Source organism: Neomonachus schauinslandi, chromosome 10 (genome assembly GCF_002201575.2).
Source record: "Neomonachus schauinslandi chromosome 10, ASM220157v2, whole genome shotgun sequence".
Taxonomy (NCBI): domain Eukaryota; kingdom Metazoa; phylum Chordata; class Mammalia; order Carnivora; family Phocidae; genus Neomonachus; species Neomonachus schauinslandi.
Genome location: NC_058412.1, coordinates 122,442,029 through 122,463,736, shown reverse-complemented (window position 1 = coordinate 122,463,736; position 21,708 = coordinate 122,442,029). Strand labels below are relative to the sequence as shown.

At 47.7% G+C, this 21,708-nt stretch overlaps 1 protein-coding gene across 1 annotated transcript; it reads right to left on the bottom strand.

Moving 5' to 3' along the window:
- Positions 1-1,345: 1,345 nt before the first annotated feature.
- On the bottom strand, positions 1,346-9,469 carry R3HDML (R3H domain containing like). Its single transcript, XM_021689241.1, has 5 exons — positions 9,212-9,469; positions 6,673-6,791; positions 6,422-6,554; positions 5,052-5,167; positions 1,346-1,478 (listed from the first exon to the last, which is right to left on the bottom strand). Exons 1-5 carry the CDS (start codon positions 9,467-9,469, stop codon positions 1,346-1,348), a joined length of 759 nt encoding a protein of 252 aa, XP_021544916.1.
- Between the last annotated feature and the right edge of the window lie 12,239 nt (positions 9,470-21,708).

Sequence of the window (21,708 nt, the reverse complement as noted above, 5' to 3'; positions counted from 1 at the left end):
TTCTAGCATTTGGAAATGGGCAGTCACACTAAGCTTCATTTATCTCACTGGTAAAAGGGAATAGTAATACACACCCGTGCACGCGTGCACTGAGCTAGTTGCCGTGCCTGGCACGAAGTAGGGGCTGTTAGTCCCCTCTCCTGGCCTTTCTCTGGAGCTGGTTTTGCCCTCACTCCATCTCCCACTACTCAATTTCCTTCCTGCCTTTTTTGACCCGCTCTGGGAGCTGAGAGGGGGAAGGACCAGAAAGAGCCACTGCATCAGATCTAAAAGGACTTTATTGGGGGCTGGGTAGGGGGGGTGGCTGTTGACATGCAAGGACCGTGGCCTCAGTGGGAATGACCAAGAGGGAAGAAAACTCACTCCATCCAGCAGGATGTAGGGGCCTGTTTTCTATTCAGGTCTTTGAATGGAATGCTCTCTGGCCAGGCAGGGAGTGGGCCCCCGCTGGAGGGCAAGGTCTGAGGGGGAGATTTTACTATCTCTGGAAACAAAAGGACTTTTGTGTGTCATGATAACTGGGTGGGGTGGGGTGGGGTGGGGTGGGGTGGGGTGGGGAGAGAGGAAATGGTTTATGGGAATGAGAATGAGATTCTACAGGGGATGTGGGGGAGAGATAAAGAGACAGACAGACAGACAGGTGGAGTGATAGAAAGAGAAAAAGGCCCAGAAGACAGTTCCCTCGGGCCTGCTTTGTTTTTGCACTCCCAGTCCTGATGCTCAGAGAGGGGTCCAGCAGCCTGCAGGGCTTGTCAGGGCCTAAGCTCTGACCTGGGTGCTGTTGGGGACAAGCTGTGCGGCTATCAGTAGGTCACACCCCTTTGCATGGCCTCAGTATACCCATCTGTAAAAGGGGGGCCTGAATCCACAAGTCAATTTCAATTGTTTTTGTAGAAGCTCAGACCTGAAATGTTCCCAACTCAGGGAGCAAACCACAAGTCCTTGAAGTTTGGCTGTCATTGGATGAATGAAAGTGGGTTTCTGGCTAAAGATTGTTTAATAAATAGCCTTCACTGGATGGACAAAGACATGTGGGTTTGGGACCCAAAGGTCAGCTCCGTCCAGCCCCGGCTCTCTGAGCGCTGAGTCAATGAAAGATGCAGGCGTCTTTCCCGGAAGCCAGAGAGAAGAAAGCTGGAAGAAGAAAGAAAGAAGGCCGGGAGATTGTTTTCTTCGGGTACATGCTGGACATTTCAGGAACGGAGGAATCAGAAGGGAAAATTCAGATCGGTAGAGTGAGCCCAATAATGTCCTTTACAAAAAAACAATTACATTCTTTCACCTGGTCTCTGGGGAGGGAGCCTTTGGGGGAGGGCGAGAGACACCTCCAGGGCCCAGGGAAAAGTTAGAACCACAGGAGCCTGTTGGATTTGAGTCCGGAGAAACACATGTTGCTAATACAAGTGCCTTGGGAACTCGGGGGGCAGGCAGAACATGGCCTCCCCATCTTGTATGGTGCCTCGCCGATCCAGTTGCCCCTGGAAGAGAAAAGGTACTGAGGAGACGGGGACAGAGGAGAGTTAATGTTGGCAACCTCCATACGGGTTTCCCTAATCTCAGCACCGCCACTGACTGGCTATGAGACCTTGGGCAAGTCACACCTTCCAGCCTTGGTTTCTTCATTTGTAAAACCAAGAGAAGACTCCCCTCTCTCACAGGGAGGCAGCGAAGATCAAATAATGGGGCCATGTGTGCCCCCACCTAGCACCGTGCCCGGCAAAGACATGACTCTTCATTAAGTGTTGATTTTCTTATTCCCTCCATCCGGCCTCCCATCCCAGACCCAGGCAGCTCTGAGTTCTGGTCCTGGATTCTGTGACCGGCCAGCTGGTGACAGAATAAACCACCTCATTTCTTCTGAATAAAATAAAGAAATGAAACGGTATCCACAAAAATGATGTGCAAACACTTTAGAACTTACAAAAGTGCTGTGCGGATAGCAACTAGAATAATCAGATGCCGAGTATGATTTGATCATGGGGGCACGTGACCATGAAGCCTCGTGCACGGCCGCCACTGCCCATTTTTGCGATGACCAGATCTCAAACCCATCCTGCCTGCTCCTGAGTTAGTCCTCTCAACAGACCACAGCCTTTTGGGGGAAGTGGGGTAGGGAGTGACTGCTTAGTGGTTACAGACTTTCTGTTTGGGGTGATGGAATAGTTCTGGAAGTAGATAGTGGCAATGGCCGCACAACATTGTGAATGTAAGGAATTCCACTGAGATGTACGCTTCAAAATGATTAAAATGGGGGCACCTGGGTGGCTCAGTTGGTTAAGGGTCACGATCCCAGGGTCCTGGGATTGAGTCCCATGTCAGGCTCCTTGCTCAGCAAGGCGTCTGCCTCTCCCTCTGCCTGCCGCTCCCCCGCCTGTGCTCTCTCTCTCTGACAAATAAATTAATTAAATTTTAAAAAATCATATTTTACCACAATTAAAACAAATTAATAATATAATATACCAAAACCCATTGAATTGTACACATCAAATGGGCGAGTTGTATGGGGTGTGAATTATATCTCAAGAAAGCTGTTAAAAACAAACAAACCACCTTCATCACATTCTCCTACTCAAAAACTTTTACTGGATTCCTCTTGCCTGTGCAGGGATTGGCAGATTTTTTTAGGTAAAGGTCCAGATAGCAAATATGTTTAGGTTTTGTGGACCGGATATCTCTATTGCACGAAAGCAGCCCTGGATAATACGTAAATGAATGGCATGGCTGTGTTTTGATAAAACTTTATTTACACAAACAAGCAGAGGGCGAGGCTTTGGCCATGGGCCCTAGTTTGCTCCCCCCTCCATCCTCCTCCCTCCCTGCTTACAGAAACACACCTGTAGCTTTTGGTCAGGCATTCCAGACTGCTCCATCAGCTGTGGATCCTGTTCACATATGCCACCTTCCCACATCTCTCTTCTCCAGCCCAGCTCACAGATTTTCCTTTTTCTCCCTCCTCTTCTCATGGCCTTAAATCATCCCCCAGCCCTTGTTCCTGGCTGCATGGTAATCTCACCGCTGGCCTGTAGTATTATCTTTGCAAGTCCAGTGCCGCCTTTTCTCACACTTCATATGAACACTCTTTGTGGGCAGAAATGGAATCTTCTTTCTCCAAAAGTGATTGTTGAATGACCGTAAATAAAGTCAGCCAAAGTGCTTAGAAAAGTATGCATTTCTGGTTTTATATGGAGTTCATTCACTTATTCATTCAACAAACACTTCGGGAGCATCTATTGGGCATCAGGATTTGTGCCAGATGCTGTCAGTGCATAGTTTTCAGAAGGTGCTCCCGGAAGTTTGGAGGCAGGGAATGTGAGAAGTGGAGACACCTGGGGTGATGGAATAAAAGTCATTCTTTTTCTGTTTAATTTAACCACTTGGAAAAAAGTTTTGCTTAAAAAAGGGGGAGGAGGTTGAAATCATTGTAGTAAAAGGATATAGAAATGAATCAGGTCTATTTCCCACCCTCAAAGAGTCTATAACCTAGTTATAACCATGGCCACCATTTTTTGAGAATGTACTATGGGCAACTATGTACAGCGATCCTCTGTGAGACAGGTAGGATCAGCCCTATTTTAAAAGAGGAGATGGAGGTCCACAGAGGTGAAATGCCTTATCCAAAGTCCTCACATGCACACGGTAGAGCTGGACATCACACCCAGATCTGGTCATAGCAGTAAGTGCCAACATGTGTTCTGACTTCATGAGCCCGGGGGTGTTACCTGGGTCAGATCACTTACTTCTCTCAATAACTCAATGAGTAGGTACTATTTTATTCTCATTTTGCAGATGAAGAAACAGGCATATAGAAGTTAAGTTAAATCACAAATTTGAACCCTGACAGTCTTGACTCTAGAGCATAAAAATCTTAACAACTATAGTGTTAATACTCAATGCTGCAAAAATTCAATGTATCAGCAAATTGGAATAGTCCCTTAAGCTATTTGTAACAAAGTTTGCTTTGTACTTTTGTGTCTGATAAAGCTGGGCTGATACTTTGTTAATAGATGTCACCATTAACAAATAAATAGCTTGAGAATTTGTGTTCAGGCTACCAGTGACTTCCAGAACATCAGAATAGTATGGCAGACAGAACATAGACTTGAACAAGACTTGTGTTTCAAACAGCTCTGCTTCCTCCTGGCTTGTGGCTTTTGTATATTACTTAACCTCTCTGATCCTCAATTTCTTCTTCTTAAAAAAGGAAAACATTTTCCCAGTACCCCTCCCTTTTTCCTTCCTTCTTTCTCTTTCATCTCTTCAATGAGATAATGAGGTGAAAATATTTTGTAAATGCTCAAGGGCTACTTGAGAGTAAAAGGTGGTCATCAGCATGTAATTTTGAAATTCTAAATGTCATTTTTACTTAGAATTTGTTCTTGTTTTTATGTGAGAATCTGTAATGTTGGCAAGTTTGTATACTGTACGTTGGATGGGAACTTCCATCCTTCTTTCCCCGTGTTTCCAAGAGACGTGCATATAAAGGCCACTCATGACCTCTCTCCCACGAAGCTGATTGGAGAGCCTGGAGGGAGGAGCTGAGCATGCTTGTTCTATCCTCTTCTTTCCTTTGGGATCTGCCTGGCTGCAGGGAACAGGTGTTCTTGGTTGCTCCACTTCCTGTGACAAACTTAAAGGGGCTAGCTGCACTTGACGGAAGAGGACTGTGACTGTTGGGGTTGCCAGTCAGTGGGTATGCAGGTCTAATTCGAGGGTGAGATATTTGCAAGCCTGCTTGTCTGGCACATCTAAACCACATTCTCTACTATTGACTTCATCAGTGAGGCTGTCTATCCACCTGACTTGGTCCTCTGTCTACCTCCCAATCACTTTTGCAATTTGGGTGAAGAAAAAGAATTATTGATTGACTCTAAAACTACCAGATTGTACGGTATTAAGGTTACTTAGAATGGGAGAAGGCAGAGTGTTCTGGGCATCTTCCTTTTCCTGGAATTCTGCCCATTCCACTCAGGGTCCACCCCTCACCCCCACCCCATCCCCACCCCTACCCCCCCACCCCGCCCCATGGCCCCATGTCTCTGTGCTGCACTTACTTAATGGCGTAGTTGCAGACCAGGTACACTGCATGATGCCAGGTGTTGCCCCAGATGTTGATGCTGCCACAGGTGTGGATTGCACAGCCCAGCCGATTGGAGGATGCCCACACCATCTGAGGAAGGACAATGACAGGGGAGGCTTTGAGATGGACTCAGGGGTCCCAGGTTCTTTGAGGCTGGGAGGCTCCTGGATGTGATTCAGGGTGGGTAAGGTCTTCCTGGGGGAGGCAATGTTCCTGGAGACACACTGTGCTATAATGTTTCTCAAGCTTTTTTGTTTTTTACTACAACCAATAGTAAGGAATGAATTTTAAATTGTTACTCAGTGCACAACACTGCAAAACAAAAGTTTTGCGAACCAACATTGAATCTTTTCATAATGATATATGGCAATATTTTCTATACTGTTCTATTAATTTTCTTTCTTTCTTTTTTCCCTAGCAGCCACCGTTTAAAAATCATTATTGTGTTGGAGGTTAAAACACAAACCTTGGAGTTAAACAGGCTTGGATCAGAATCTCAATATCACTAGTGTGTGACTTTGGCCAAGTCAATTAACCATGCCGTGCCTCAGTTTCTTCTTTGGTAAAATGAAGGTAATAATAGCTCCTGGGCTATCAGAAAGGACGTTTGGTTTAGGCCTCACATTTCCCAGAGGGTCTCCAATGTAGATTTTTGACCTTAACTGCACATGAGTCACAGAGAGATGGACAGACTGAAAGAAAATATTTGTCCTACAGTGGGAAGTTTCGGTCCCATTTCCTGCAACATTATATCATGCTATATTTTTGTGTGCAACAAGTGGTAACATATTCAATATTAGCACTCAAAATATACTACAATTTTTGTCATTTTATTTTAGCATTTTTTTAAGATAGTGGGATCCTAGGGGTGCCTGTGTGGCTCAGTGGGTTAAGCATCCAGCTCTTGATCGCAGCTCAGGTCTTGATCTCAGGGTCATGAGCTCAGGCCCCAATCTGGGCTCCATGCTGGGCATGGAGCCTACTTAAAATGATGATGATGATGATGATGATGATGATGATGATGATAATAAAAATAGTGGGATCCTGAAAAGACAGAAAATACTCGAAAATGTTTGGACCTATTGAATTCAAAGCATTCTCGAACTTGTCAGACCACACATCTCCATTTTGGTGGTTAAACAATCTGGTCAGCCCACCTAAGATACTCAAAACAAGATCCAGTCAACTCAACTCAATCTACACACAACTTTCCAGGAATATGCTTATTGTGTGAAAGAAAGTCCATAGGGCCTCTGCTCTTTAATTTCTGTTCTGCCACATTCTTTGTCTTCTAAGCTACCAGGATTTGTTCTCCCTTGGCCGTTCGTCCCAACAGAGGGGTACCTGGGTATAGTGGGAGCAGACTGGGCCGCTGCAGCGCCAGGGGCAGCGTGGCTGACAGTCCTTGGGGGCTGGAAACGAGTAATGGCGCTTCTCCTCAGACCAAGACTTCACAAGGTCCACCACTGAGCGGTACCTGGGGAGGCAGAGAAAATGGAAGACGCCAGCTGGGGAGTAGAGAAGCTGCTCTGCCACCACCTTGCTCGGTGACCTTGTTGAATGACTGAGAGAAGGAAGGGCAGAAGGTAACTCACCGGCCAGAATGGATGGAGAGGTTCTGGCCCACGTATCTCATTAGCTGTGAGGGCCCATGGGCCCAGATGCACTGGGTGGCCCAGGTCTCTGCAGACCTGGCCAACCGCTCGTCCCAGACCTAGGGAGAGAAAGGCCATGAGAGGGGTGCCTGGGTGGCTCAGTCGTTAAGCATCTGTCTTCAGCTCAGGTCATGATCCCAGGGTCCTGGGATCGAGCCCCGCATCAGGCTCCCTGCTCCGTGGGAAGTCTGCTTCTCCCTCTCCCACTCCCCCTGCTTGTGTTCCCTCTCTCACTGTGTCTCTCTCTGTCAAATAAATAAATAAAATCTTTAAAAAATAAAAATAAAAAAAAAAGAAAGGCCATGAGATTCCCCAGGGGGACACCACCATCATCCCAGCCGTGTCCAGAGACGTGCATTTCATCTGCCATCTCCTTGGAACCCTGCACCAAATCCAGTCAACAGCTTAGAACACTGGGAGTCAGAGAAGGCCTAGGACTTCAAAGTCCACACCAGAGCCAAGACCCACACCTACTGACTCCTCTTCTGGCACCCTTTCCCCCCACACTGGACTTCAGGCTGGGGGTTCTCTGCTCTGAACAGGTCCCAGGCTGTTGGTCCAGGAGTTAGCAGTCCCTAGAAGTGGCTGAGCCCAGGGTGATGTGGAGGGGACTGGCTTTTTAATGTATTTATTGTATTCTTAAAACAAATTTCTTTTAACATTAAATATTTGAATTCAAAATGTTTTTGTTGTTTTTTTTTTAAATAGTGAAAACAGGTGCAAATGTAATACATGAGATGCCCAAAGGAGGAAAAGTGGAAAGTCTATCATCTCAATCCTATCCTTGTTCCCCCAGCCACCCTGCCCCCTAGAGGCAACCATCACTGTGATTTCTGGCATCTTCTTCCAGAAATATTCTATATCTGTACAAGTATATATATATGTACATATACACATACAAATATATATACACATACACACATATATAATTATATAAGTATATATAATTGTATATAATTAAGTATACATAAGTATATAAAATATTATATATATCTACTTTTTTTTTTTTTTACAAATGGCAGCTGGCCAGACATTCTATCAGACCCCTTGCTGTTTTCACTTAACCAAACAGGTTATCTTAGTGGCTTTTCCACATCGGCACATAGAGAATACCCTCCTCATCCCTGCTAATAGCTTCATAATTTTCCAATGTGTGAATGCCCCAATTTTTATAACTTGAAAAAGCATCATTTTAAAAAAAATACCAGTTTCCTTCCACTCTGTCTTCCTGGGATTCTCTGAGATATTAGTCATTCATTTATTTTATTTGTTCATTCAGCAAATCTTGAACAGTATTTCTAGCCACCCAGGACTTACAGTCTAGCAAGGAGATGAGACATTAAACAATCATTACAATCCTGGTGGGTGTAAGAATGTGAAACGGGACTGGAACTTTTTGGGAGGCGGCGGGAGAGAAAGGGTTCCTTGAGCAAAGGATGCTTAGTCAGATACCCGTCTGTGGGCAGAAGCCAGCTACTGAAGATGACACAGGGATACCAAGAGAGGGGTCCAAACACGTCCACCCTGTTCTCAGCAGTGCCCACGAGGCTTAATGTGGTACCTGGCACTGAGCGGCAGTCAGTACGTAAGTGAATGGACACATGGCAAAAGCACAGGAATTTCCAGGCTGTTGAGTAGCACATATTTGTCTTGGGGTGGGTAGACTGACAATCTCTTTCCCTAAAGAAATCTGTGGGTGGGCTAGAAGCCCATCTCTCCAGGCTGGTTTGGGAACAAAGGTCCTGGGGGGAGGGACTGCGATAAAGAGAAAGGTTCCCCTCCACCACTCCCAGGGTCTGGCTTCTGGGGCATTGCGGTGACAGCCATTGGCCCTGCCTCTTTAAGGGAACACATCTCAGCTCCTACAGCTGGTCTGCCACTTTTCCTCAGCTTGAGAACCCCAGGTGCCAGTCCCCACACTCTGCCTCCAGGGGCTTGCTGAATAGAGTCTGTGTGTCCATCAGATGCCTAAAGCAAAGAGACAATAGCATGGAAAGCTCCAGCCACCCACCCCCTGCAGGTGCCCAGCAGGGAGCCCAAGTCCTTGTGGGGGGGTGGGTATTATATCTGCTAAAACCACAACCTTTAGCAGCAGGCAGACCTGGGTTAGAATCCCAGCTGGATGACCTTTGGCAAATTAAACCTCTGCATCTCAATTTCTTTATTGGAAAATGGAGATGACAAGCCCCACCTTGAAGGAAGAGGAATACTCTCAGGGCCGAGTGTAGGCTATGGCTAGGCATACAGGGGATGGTCCATGCCTGGCAGTCTGCTGACCCTGCTTCCCAGGAGGACCTGTGCAACTGCCTTTGTTTTCTCATCTATAAGATGGGTAGACTAATTCCTGCCTTTCCGCAGGACCCAGACACCCAGATACTGGCTAGTGGGGTCAGGCTGGCGAATGGTCCGGCCCTTCCAGAACACACTGAATTGACTGGCATTCGCTGGAAAGGGCACAGGGGAGGGCATGGGAACTCACCATATACTCCATGTTGGCCGCAGGTGGGTACACACTGGCCCGGATGTGGTTGTGAAAATCCAGTAAGGCACTCATGTCCCCAGCAGAGATGTGGCGCTTCCGCTGGTACCGAGGCGCCCCCAGGCCACTCAGGGGCCACACAGCAGTGCCCTTGGTCCGGGCCAGAGCCAGGGTGGCATTGGGCATCCAGGCATTCACTGTCTGGCCTGCCCAGAAGAGCAGGCCTGCCAGGCCCATGGTGCTGGGCAGCAGGGGCATAGCTGGCTGGCAGGATCACACGTCACCTTGTGCAGTCAGAGCCGGCTGCCTGCAGGGAGTGGGCATGAGGGCACCAAACCCTGAGTGTTCTCCAGCATTGCCACCCCAAGGATGCTAACCCCTGGGAACTTCGCAAAGATCTCCTGACTCAGCTCTAGTCCTGGTAGTCTAGTCCTAGTCAGCCCAACACCCTGTCCTTCCCGCCCCAGTGGATTCAGTGTATTGGGCAATGGAAGGAAATGCCCGGACAGTAACTAATCCTGATCAGGCCATATGATGCAGATGGTGCTACCACCTCCAAGCCAGGGCTCCATCCCACCAGCCCAGGAGACAGACACCAGTCCTGTCCAGCCTGGACACCCTCTTCACCAATCCTGCTCCAAGTGGGTTCCATCGATTCCCTCAGAGGTGTAGGGCCAACCTTCCCCGGGGCATAGTGCAGGGCCCTCTCATCCCTGAGTTGCTGCGTTTTGGGGGTTGAGAGTGAGACACAGGAAGAGCCAGATGGCAGAGGATGAAAGAGGAAGAGAAAAAGAGAAGCATAGAGGAAGAAAATGAGAGAGACGAAAAAGGCATCTGAAAAAAAAGGTACAGAGAACAGGGATGAAGGAAATTGAAAGGTGGAAAGATAAGGAGAGAATGGGAGACAGTGAAGGGGAAAAAGAAAGAACATGGGAGAGACAGAAGCAGAGGGAGAGAGAGAGAAAGACAGGGGAAGGAAGAACAGAGAAGACGGAGAAACAGAGAGAAAGAGAAGAGAGCCAGAGACAGGAGTACAGGAGACCAGACAACAGCTTCCCAGGGGCTCGTACCCAGGCCGGGCAGCCCAGGCAGGTGGCAGGAGGCGCTGAGGATGCAGGGACCGCTGCAGACACCCTGGCCCGCCTGGCAGCGCAGTGACTTTAATGGTCCCCTGGGAGCTGATGGCATCTGACGTCCGGGCCCCACAGCCCCCTCCCTCTCCAGCCGGGCCAGACTTGGACAGGAGGCTCCGCCTGCCCATCTGTGGGCTTTCCCCTCCCACCCTCTGGCGCCTCTGAGGTTCCTGCTTCCACCTGGGGATTGCAGGGCTGGGGCTTGCCGGGCTGGGGCCGAGCTGCTAGTTGGGGTAGGGATGTGGCAATGGCAGGGACTCCGGGAGGAATTGCCACCCCCCACCTCGGACACCCCAGATGCCGCGGCTTTTCTCTGCCTTCCAGACCCCAGCATGGAGGCTACCTTGATTCCAGAGAGTGTTCTCTGTTTTCCCTGCAAAGCCGTCCAGCCTCAGAGTATTCAATTAGCTTGGCGCCATCTAATGAGCACCTACTATGTGCCAGGCCTGGGCTGAGTACTTCACACACACACAAGCTCAGCCAACCCTGAGAAGCAGATACGGTAGCTCCCCATTTAGCAGATGAAGAAACTGAGTCTGAGAGATGAAGGGACAAGCCCCAAGTCAAGCCAGCTTGTCTGCGATAGAGACAGGATTCAAATACAAGTCTGACCCCCAAGCACTGTTAGTATGTAAAAAGGATGCTGTTTTTGTAACCAAACCAATATCGATAGAAAGGGGGAAAGCCTAGGAGGATAGTCACTACCATGCTATTCAAACATAGCACCAGGTAGCCTAATTAAGTGATGGATCTGGGTTCAAATCTCCATTATTTCACTCACTAACTGGGTGTCCTTGAGCAAGTTGCTCAACCATTTTGTGCCTCATCTACAAAATAGGAGTAATAATGGTACCTACCTTATAGCGCTGTTATGAGGATTAAACAAATTAACACTTGTGGAGCACTTAGAACTGTGCCTGGCACACAGTGTGTGTGCGTGTGTGTGGGTTTGTACAGATACATGCATGAGCATGCAGATGTCTACACGTGTGTGTGTGCGTGTGCGCACGCGTCTGTGTGTGTGTGTTGTCAAAGCCCCTTTGGTCCCTGAGTTGCTGTATTTCTAGGTTAAGAAAGAGTGTAATTTCTCTTCTCTGATTACTTGTATTCTTCACAAGTAACAAGCAATACTTCTGTAATGGAGGAGGTAGACTTAGAAGAAAGGTGTTATATAAAAAACCCAAAGTTGAAGCATTTGTAAGGCTTCAGCCTCCTCTTCCAGTGACCTCTGAGAATCCGCTGGCAGACCTCGGCCTCGGGGTGCCGCTGAGCCAGGTGGCAGTGAAGGGCTGTGGGCTGGGGTTCTCCCCAGACACATGGAATTCCCACCCTAGGCAGCCACCCAGCTTCAGCCTCCTGGCCCAGACAGAGCCTGCTGCCAAAGCACACACCTTCCTGTGAGAGTGGCCGCCTGCTGGACGCTGGGGCAGGGGGGCAGGCGGAGGCAGTGAGGGCTGGGCTGCCGACCCTGACCTGGACAGGCCTTTACCACCACGCCAGAAGGACAAGGGAGCTTGGCTCCAGTCTAGCCCCATCTCTGCCTCCAGAGTGCTGGGTGTCCTGAGGTAAGGCCCCATCTTTCTCTGGGCCTCAGATGTCCCTTGAAAGAGACTGGCCTAAGGGCTTATATGCCTATGGCAGGCTGGGACCCGCGGCACCCAGAGGGAACTCTGCAGCCCCGGGGAGGCACACGCAAACAGTCTGGGCACTTCCAAACCCTGGAGCACCAACGATTATGCCCCACTCTGCCCGCATGCTCAACGGAGCTTCCCCCATGGCATGGGTGCTTGCACAGGTGTGGAGCTTCACATCCATGATTGAATGGTTTTCACGGCTGCCTTTGAGGTAGTAACCCCACCCACTGCACAGATGGGGATACTGAGGCACACGGAGCCTCAGTGACTTGTCCTGGGGCCGGGAGCTTGTTGGGGTGGTCACTGGGGTCTGCAGTGAATATCCTCACACGTTTACAGAATGCACGCACCTCCAGTGTGCACACGCCACACGCACCTGCATGCACGCACTCGCACAAGCACATCCTCCTACAAACCACAGAGACGGCTCCTTCCCCCAGCCCCTTAGATCCCTTCTACGGTGCACCTCCGGGTGCCCACGCAGACATATATAGGAACTCACCCTTTACACATTTAATCCTCTGAAAACATAGAAGCTGGACATATTTGCTCCTATCTCAGTGCCCAGCACTATTTTAAGCACTTACCTGGATGAGCTCACTGAATCTTCAGAAAAAGCCTACCAGGTTGGTAGTATTATTATCATCCTATCCATTTTTATATACACGAGGAAACTAAGGCACAAAAAGGTGAGTCATTTGCTGGGGTCACATATCCAGTGGGTGGCACAGACGGGATGGGTACCCAGGCAGGCTGGCCATGCTGCCTCTGTGCAGAGACAGACAGACAGACAGACAGATGCCTCCACACACAAAATCCCCATCTCCTACCGCACAGGTTCACACATCCCCAGAAACCCAGACGATGGCCCTGGGCAAGCACCCAGCAACACCCCCGGCCGCTCCACCAGGTGGGAGCTCCTCTACTGTCCTCATTGGCTAAACCTGCTTCATTTGAGCAGGTTCCCAGGTTCACTTGAGCAGGTCACCAGCAGATCTGAAGGAGAGGGGGGTGGGGCAGGAAATAACCAGGGATGGCCCAGATTCGTGCCCTGAGCCCAGACCTCACTTTACGGTAGGAACACCTTCTCACTCCTAGATTTTATCACGCTGGATTCAGCTATTGCTCCATCATCACCCCTGCTGGAATTCTCTCTGCGCTTGGGCAAGCAAAGGGGAAATTCTTCTAGAGAGGAGTAGCATTCGAGGCAGTATTGCTCAGTGGCTAGCTGAGCAGCTTTGGATCTAGACAGCCTAGGTTCATGGCAGACCATCCGTGTGGCTGTGGGCAAGTTCCTTAACCTTTCTGTGCCTCAATTTCCTCATCTATAAAATGGGGCTGCCTCATGGCACTGTTGGGAGTATTAAATGAGTTAGTACATCTTAAGACACTGGACGCAGTGCCTGGCACAGAGTAAGCAATCATTATATGGTAGCCTTAACAATAGCTAAGAACAATAGCGACAACAGCCAATGATTATTTAGCACATAGCAGGTGCCAGGCACTAAATGCGTTAAGGGCATGAGCTTATGTAAGCCTTGCTCCAGTTTCATGGGTTAGGTACCAGAATCCCCATGCTATAGATACTCCATTCTATAGATGAGTAAGTGAAAACTCAGAGAGGTTAAGTAATTTGCCCAAGTTCACAAGGGCTGGTCCCAGTGGAAGCTGGATCCCAGAACCAGGTCTCTCTGATCCTTACCCTGTAAAGTTGCTTTTGAGTAGAAACTGCAGGACAAAGGCCTGATGTTTGAGGGAAGAGACTGAGAAAGCTGGAAGCTTTAGAGAGCTTCTGGGTCACCCTCTCATCTGCCAGTTGAGGAAAGAGTTTCCAAGAAGTTAAGTGACTTGTCTAAGGTCACATAGCAACTGGCAGACTTGGGACTGGAACCCAGAACTGTGTCATTCCAAATCCAAGGAGGGTAGGGAGGGAGCTGGAGGGAGGGGAGCACGCGTGAAAAATAAGAGTGATGGTCCAGACTCTTCAAAACTCTTCAGGTCAAATGCTCCAGATATTTCCAAAAGATAAACTAAGAAAATACAAAGGATGAAGAGGGAAATCAGTAGAGACTTAAAAGATACACATTTTTTTTTAATACGGACAAGACTAAACTATACGGTCTAGGGATGTGTACTTGGGCAATAAAACTAAAGAAACACAAAGAAATACTGTAAAAGTCAGGCTGTGATCAGGGTGGGACATTTGAGGGATATATGCATATATATATGTATATATATATATATATATATATATAGTTTGTTTGTTTTTGTTTTTAAAGAAGGAGAGTGGCAGGGAGGGGCAGAGAATCTTAAGCAATATCCACGTCTGCCATGGAGTTCCCAATGGGAGCCCCTTGATGCAGAGGCGCCCGACATGGATCCCCCCCACTGTGGAGCCCAATCTCACAACCTTGAGATCATGACCTGAGCCAAAATCAAGAGTCGGATGCTTCACTGACAGAGCCACCCAGGTGCCCCAAGGGGCTCCTATTTCTTGATCTGACTGGTGGTTACAAGTGGTTTGCCTTACGGGGGTCCCCATTTGTTTTGTGTGACTTTCTGTACTTGTTTTCTTTTACAATAAAAAGGCTTCTAAAAAAAATAACAGCAGTAGTCCTCTATACAGTGGTATCTTCCATCTGTTACCACCTGAATTAACCATGCCTGAGCATTTTAATCTCCTTTTAATAGTTGAGGATTCAAGGTTCAAAAAGGGAGGCAACTTGCCCCAGTCACACAGCAAACAAGTCTGGGAGCCGGGCCTCGACCCCTGCGGCTTCGTGTAACTCCGCAGCACCCGGGTGGTTGGGTGGCCAGTGGTAGTTCCCGGCCCAGCAAGGAGAATTGGAGAGGCCTCAGGACAGATGCCGAGAAAGTCCTCAGGAAATAAGGCTCACTCAGCAGCACCTCTGGGCTCCCAGGTCTGCCTTTTGCTCACTCTGCACTCAGATGGCGATGTCGTCTCTTGGGCAGGTTACCCAGAAGGCAGGAGGATGGTCTAGTAGTGGGCAAGGAGCAGAGCTATGGTGTCAGACAGATGACCTGGCTCTGAGCGCTCTCTGAGCCTCAGTCTCCTCCTCTGTAAAATGGGAACTATAAAGAGGTGCTACCTTATTTGGCTATCATGAGGAATTCAGTGAGATATATGTTAGCACACAAAACAAACTTCGTTCAATGTTAGCTGTTAACCTCCCCCAGCAGAAACACTGTGATTCCATTGACAAGCTGCTCAAGAACAGGTAAAACTAATTTAAGGTAACAGAAGTTAGAAGGGGCTATGCTGTGGGGTATGGACGGGAGCTCCTACTGAGGGACTGTCTCTGCCTTATATTTTGATCCAAGCGGTAGACACAGCGTGAACGTGTGTAAAAATTCATCTAGTTGCATACTTGAGATTTCAGCACTTAAAATTAAGTTATACCTTAACAAAAAAATTGAGTTATATATGATTTTAAAAAAACCTTTGTTTAAAAAAGTTTTTTCGGGGCGCCTGGGTGGCTCAGTTGGTGAAGCATCCACCTTCAGCTCAGGTCATGATCCCAGGGTCCTGGGATCGAGCCCCGCATCAGGCTCCCTGCTCCATGGGAAGCCTGCTTCTCCCTCTCCCATTCCCCCTGCTTGTGTTCCCTCTCTCGCTGTGTCTCTCTCTGTCAAATAAATAAATAAAATCTTTAAAAAAAATAAAAGAGTTTTTTCAACAAATATAAAATGAAAACCCTATATAAGAAAAAACACACACCAACAGAAATACCATTCTTGTCTCCCCAACAACACATACTTTCTCCCCTGTACACATGAATATCCCTCCATACACCCACCCAAACCCCCAACACTCTACACATGTAGCAAAGACCCCAACATCAACACAAACAGAAGTCACCATCCAACAGAGCAGACACGTCTGCACTCCTATTCAACCTCACAGCACATCCATCTTCAAATATAGATGTTTTTCCACTTTGGGTGCGTGGAAACACATCTTCCATGCAAACACACAAACAGAGACACACATAATCCAAACCCATAGTCCAAACTGACTCAATGAGTAGATTCGTGAGTCAGACAGATTCCACTACTTCCTCACCGTAGGACCTGAAGCAAGTCATGTAATTCCTCTGAGCCTCAGTCTCCTCATCTGCAAAATGGGCCCAATGAGATCTTCTCTCATGAAATCAAATAAAAAGGAAGACAATGAGCACATACGCTCTTTAAGGGAAGGAGCTGTGTGATTTGTGTCTCTATCTTCAGTGACTCACATCACATCATAATTAGTGAACTTGGGTGTGTTGTCAGTTCTTACCAGATTAATCTTTAGATTCAATACAATCTTAACCAAAATTCCAAGTTTTCTGGAGGAAGTTGGCAAGCTGATTCTAAATTTCATGCAGAAGAGTCATGGCCCAAGAATTTGCAAGACCCTCCACGAGTGGTAATGATAGTAATACATGGTGATTGAGCAGAAGCAGAAAAATGAGTGGAGGGTGAAGCTGGGACAGAGGGTGGGGGACAGCAGTACAAGGCAGGGGACAGCAGTGCAAGGTGGGGGACAGCCTGGGCAAAGGCTCTAAGGCAGGTGGGAATTTGGTCCATGTGAAGTGAACAAAAGGCAGGTTAGGGAAGACTCCAGGGATAAGAGAGTGTAAGAGGGAGGCTGAGAGATGGGATCAGAGGTAAGCAGAGGCCCTCTCTTACTGGTGGGAGGCCTTGGATGCCACACCAGCTGCAGGGCGGGTGAGGAACTAAGATTAGCCTTTGTGCTTTGCCCTATGTCCAGTCCTGCCCCCCTATTGTGGGGTGGGGGGTGGGGGCCGGGAGGGAAGCAGGGAGAGCAGACCAAGGCTTAGCCCTTTAGGGAAAGGGCTCATCCCAGTCCAACCTTTTAGGAGCTGATTTCCCAAGGACCCCCAGAACCCTGAAACCAAAGGGGTGCCCTTAAAGGTCCCTCCCGGTCCTCCCCCTCCCACTAAAGATTCTAAGCAGGATGTTCACAGAGGCTGAGCCAGGAAGCCCCACACTGCCTGGGTGTCAGAGAGGACTTGTCCTCTCCAAAAAAGTGGGGGGAGCTGGAGGATGGGGCTGGCCAGGCAGGCTTAAGCCCAGGGGGCGCCCGGAGCTCCTGTGCCCTGGCCCGAAGTCCCAGCGTGAGGCCGCTAGGGGTCAAGGCCGTCCCCTGGGGGCTGGCGGCCCCAGGACGGGGGAATCGTCCTCAGGGTCCAGCCTGAACAGCTGCACAGCCAGGTGTGGTCGTGGAATTTGCTGTGTCCGCGGCCGGCGCAGCTGGAGCGGAAAAGCCTCAGTGTCAGCGCCCCCCAATCCGCAATCCGTCCCATCTCCCCCCTCCCCCACCCCTTCCCCGCCTGCCCACCACCACCGAGGCGCCCCACATTCCTGCGCAGGGCGAGGAGTCGGGCCCGGAGGCCACATCCCCGCTGCTGCTGGACCTTAAGAGTTCAGCAGGGAGGGGGAGAGGGGGGCGGGGGAGGGAAGGGGCCAGGGGGAGCCTCTGGGCCTCCCGGCTCCTCCGTGGCCTGAGAACGGAGTCAGGCTTCTCATCTATTCAGTGGGGACAGTGACACTTTGCTGTGCCTGTCTCACAAGTTACCATGAGCAGCCAAAATGAGCATCTTTATTTCAGAGGTGACCATCTATTGTGCGCCTACTGTATGCATGACATCTAGCGCAGTAAGGTTTCACTTATTTATCTGGGCAACAAATCTGGCACTACAGGGCTCTCATTTTTCAGACGAAGAACCAGAGAGGTAAGTGACTTGGGCTAGAGGCATACTGACCCTGGTCTGCATCCCAGGTCCGATGGATTGCCAGCTGTGTGACCTTGGCTAAGCTTCTTAGCTTCTCTGTGCCTCAGTGTTTGCAAAATGAAGTAATAGTGGTACTTACCTGTGTAGTTGGTATGAGAAGACAGAGTCAAATACAATAAAGCACTTAGCACAGTGCCCAACACTTAATTAAGGTTCAGTAAAACTGGTTCTTCTTAGAACCTAGGTATTTTATTCCCCGTTTGGTGTTTTTGTTTTTTTGGGTTTTTTTAATGCATACCATCTCATAAATTGTGAAATATAACAAGTGTACTAGCTTTATAAAATAGAAATATATAGTTTAACCTATTATTTAAAGTAAACATCTGACTAGCCCAGGTAAAGAACTAGGACTTTGCCTATACTCCCTCTGATCCCAATGCACTCCCTTCATCTTCAGTGCCTGGCTTTTCTTTCTGGTTTTACCAACGTTTTTTCAGACAACAAAACCTCAGCCTGACCGCCTGAGATCAGAGGGTCGGGGGTCGGCAGGAGACTGTGGGTGGGGGTGGAGAAGGGAGTAGGGTTGGCGAGGGTGGTGTAGGGCCCAAGGCAGCCCCTCTTGCTGCTCTCCCTGCGGCCTGCAGATGAGCAAAACTGGGTCCCTGCTCCTCCTGCACCAGCCCTTCTGACTCTGTGCCCACATGTTGAGCAGCTTGGGGTTGTGTGTGTTGCGGGCACGGCCGGGGACACAGCCCCCTCCCACTTAGCAGTCAGGCAGGCTGGCCTCCGGCAGACACTGGCTTTGCTCAGCTGCCTCACCCCAGGCAGCGGCTAGTCGTCCCTCTGGCCAGAAAGAGGTAGCCAGAGGTTAAGAATGGGGGAGGCATTGCAGAGGAGAGCTCAGAAGGAAGGGATTGGTGCTGGCGGGCCAAGGAGCTGTGGACAGAGCGGGCTGCCCACTCGGAGAATTACCGGGCTGCCTGCCCCCTCCCTCAACCCAGAGTGAATTATTTCACATACACCAGCCAACAGAAGGACACCCGCTGGTTGCTCTTCCTGGAATGACTGCTTCCCGCTGTTCTTCTGGGCAACTCCTGACGTCCACTTAGAAATCATCTCCTCCAGGATCTCTTCCCTGACCCTTTCTTGGTCCTATGGGGTCTTCTCCTCAGTGGCCCCAACCTAATCCACTGTCATTCTACTGCAGCATCATTCTGACTTTATGGACCAGAAAATCCCTTTCCTGGTGATTTACAATCTTGGAAATGCCTTAAGATTAAAAAATAATTATTTCACAATTATTATTCTGTCATCTCTTCAGTTTATTAGAAAAAAGCCATTTCAATTTAAAACAACTTCCTTTACACCAGCATATTAATAACGATTCATTAATTTATCTGACAACAACAAAAAAGAGTGCTTAGTAGATGCCAGCCACGGTTCTAGACACTTGGGATGCATCAGTGAACAAGAGAGGCAATGTTCCCTGCCCTCTGGAGTTGACATTCAAGTAGGGGAGACAGAAATAAACAAACGAGTAAGTAAATTATAAAGTGTATTTTATTTTTTATTTTTTTAAAGTGTATTTTATTTTGAAAGACTTTTTGTGTTTTTAAAGATTGATTTATTTTTACTTGAGAGAGAAAGAGAGAGAGATCGGGGGCGGGGGGGGGGGGGGATGTGCCAGGAGAGGCAGAGGGTGAGGGAGAGAGTCCCAAGCAGACTCCACACTGAGCATGGAGCCCAGTGCAGGGCTCAATCTCATGACCCCAAGATCACAATCCCAGCGGAAACCAAGAGTCGGATGATTAACCAACTGCACCACCCAGGTGCTCCTAAAGTGTATTTTAAAAAGGACCTTTAACGATACTCCTAGTTCATGAGGACCTCCTATTCTTTGCCATTTAATCAAGTGATTCAGGCCAAAATACTTTAAAACAGACCAAGATCATTGTCCAAATAAAGATCTTTTTTTCCAATGGAAACAAACACTCAAGATTTTTATGTTTTCTACTCTGGCAGAATGTAATCTCCTTATAAATCTGGCACTATAGTGTAATGTGGTTATAAAGAAGAAAAATTATTTATGAGAAGGCAGCACAAACTTATATTTTCTTTTTTTTTTTTTAAGATTTTATTTATTTATTTGAGACAGAGAGAATGAGAGAGAGAGCACATGAGAGGGGGGAGGGTCAGAGGGAGAAGCAGGCTCCCTGCCGAGCAGGGAGCCCAATGCGGGACTCGATCCAGGGACTCCAGGATCATGACCTGAGCCGAAGGCAGTCGCTTAACCAACTGAGCCACCCAGGCGCCCCAAACTTATATTTTCTTTTATTTAATCTTTAGCATATATATATGCATGTCCAACCTGGCCAAAGCACAATGGTAACCTCAGATGATTTCCATGCAACCATTCCACAGAGTTAGTGAGTCTGCCTCCAACTAGGGAAATTATGTTTTTAAAGGGTGATAAATCTTCAGTTATTAAGGAAACTCACCTACTCAACCCATTGGAAGTCCTAACATATAGCCTAATGCTTGGTGCATAGCAAATTAATAAATGTTGCTTTGCTGAATAAATGAATGATTATCACCTTCACTAGATTTTAAATTCCTTGAGGTCAGAGACCATATACTTGCAACAAGTAGTTGCTGAATAAAGAAGGAATAAAACTAGCAATTAGGTGGTACCATGGAAGGTTCCAGTGGGGCAGAACCCTGGTATTCATGGTCTTCCATCACCCCCTGGTGGGGAAGGGCAGGGCATGGTCCTCCAGTGCCTTAAAATCTCGTGTGTTTTTCAAACTACAGATCCCGACCCATTCGTGAGTTGTAAAATCAGTTCAGTGGGTCATAACCAGCATTTCTAAAAATTGAATTTATAACTAAACAGAAAATATCAGACCATCTCATGCATAGCAGAGCCAAATTCTGTCACGAACTATCATACAACTATATTTACAGCTATATCTATATATTCACTCATATGCTACAGATATATTTTTATGTGTGTATTGGATTACAGCCAGTGATTTATCGATAAATGTTTAACAATGAGCTCTTTAAGAAAATGTATCAGTATATATGTGCATAGGTTTATCATAAAGTTTTCTTAAGACTAAGTGTGTAGCACAGATTTTTACAAATAATAAAATGCACAAATATTCTTTACTGTAAATTTCAGGTGGTAAATTGATTCTCACAGAATGCTTTCACTGATTTTTGCTGGACTCTTGTATCTATAAACAACTTACAGTTTCAGTTCAACCATACTTGACAAATGGAGTCACATCTCAATCTAGACGATCCACAAACCAGATAAAGCCCTGATTTATAGTAATGGTCAGTTCCACTGGTGTAAAAACTTCCACATGGCTGGTTTCACGCTATCAGTGTGATGTTGCTGAATGCACAGTTGGGAAAATTGCACTGTAACTTACCATGCAGATACAATGGATGTTAAGTGATCCCAAGAGCATAGGTAAATAAGGACATAGAGTAAAATAATTAGGAAATAATGAGTTGTGAATATTTATGTTGAGTTTAATTGTTAGTTTATATAATGTAATTTTATTTTTTTATTTTTTTAAAGATTTTATTCATTTATTTGAGAAAGAAAGGGTGAGAGAAAGCACAAGATGGGGGAGGGTCAGAGGGAGAAGCAGACTCTCTGCTGAGCAGGAAGCCCAATGAGGTACTTGATCCTGGGAGTCCAGGATCATGACCCGAGCCCAAGGCAGACGCTTAACCAACTGAGCCACCCAGGCGCCCCTATAATGTAATTTTAAATAATGGCTGTGTTTAACAATCAGCTTGCAAAAGTCCTGAAAACTTAACACTCTGCTCTCATAGGCCTGAATGGGTTGGCTCCAGCACACCATTGGACTCACAACAGAAACATACATTTTCTAATATGGGTTGAAGAAGAAAGAAAGAAAGAAAGAAAGAAAGAAAGAAAGAAAGAAAGAAAG

Bases quoted from the DNA above. Each gene is read 5' to 3' on its own strand.
- R3HDML (XM_021689241.1), bottom strand. From the start codon at position 9,469: ATGCCCCTGCTGCCCAGCACCATGGGCCTGGCAGGCCTGCTCTTCTGG. The intron at 6,555-6,672 runs GTGAGTTACCTT...CTGCCTCCCCAG, and splicing joins CTCTCCATCCATTCTGGCCG to GTACCGCTCAGTGGTGGACC. The intron at 5,168-6,421 runs GTACCCCTCTGT...GTCCTTCCTCAG, and splicing joins TCTGCTCCCACTATACCCAG to ATGGTGTGGGCATCCTCCAA.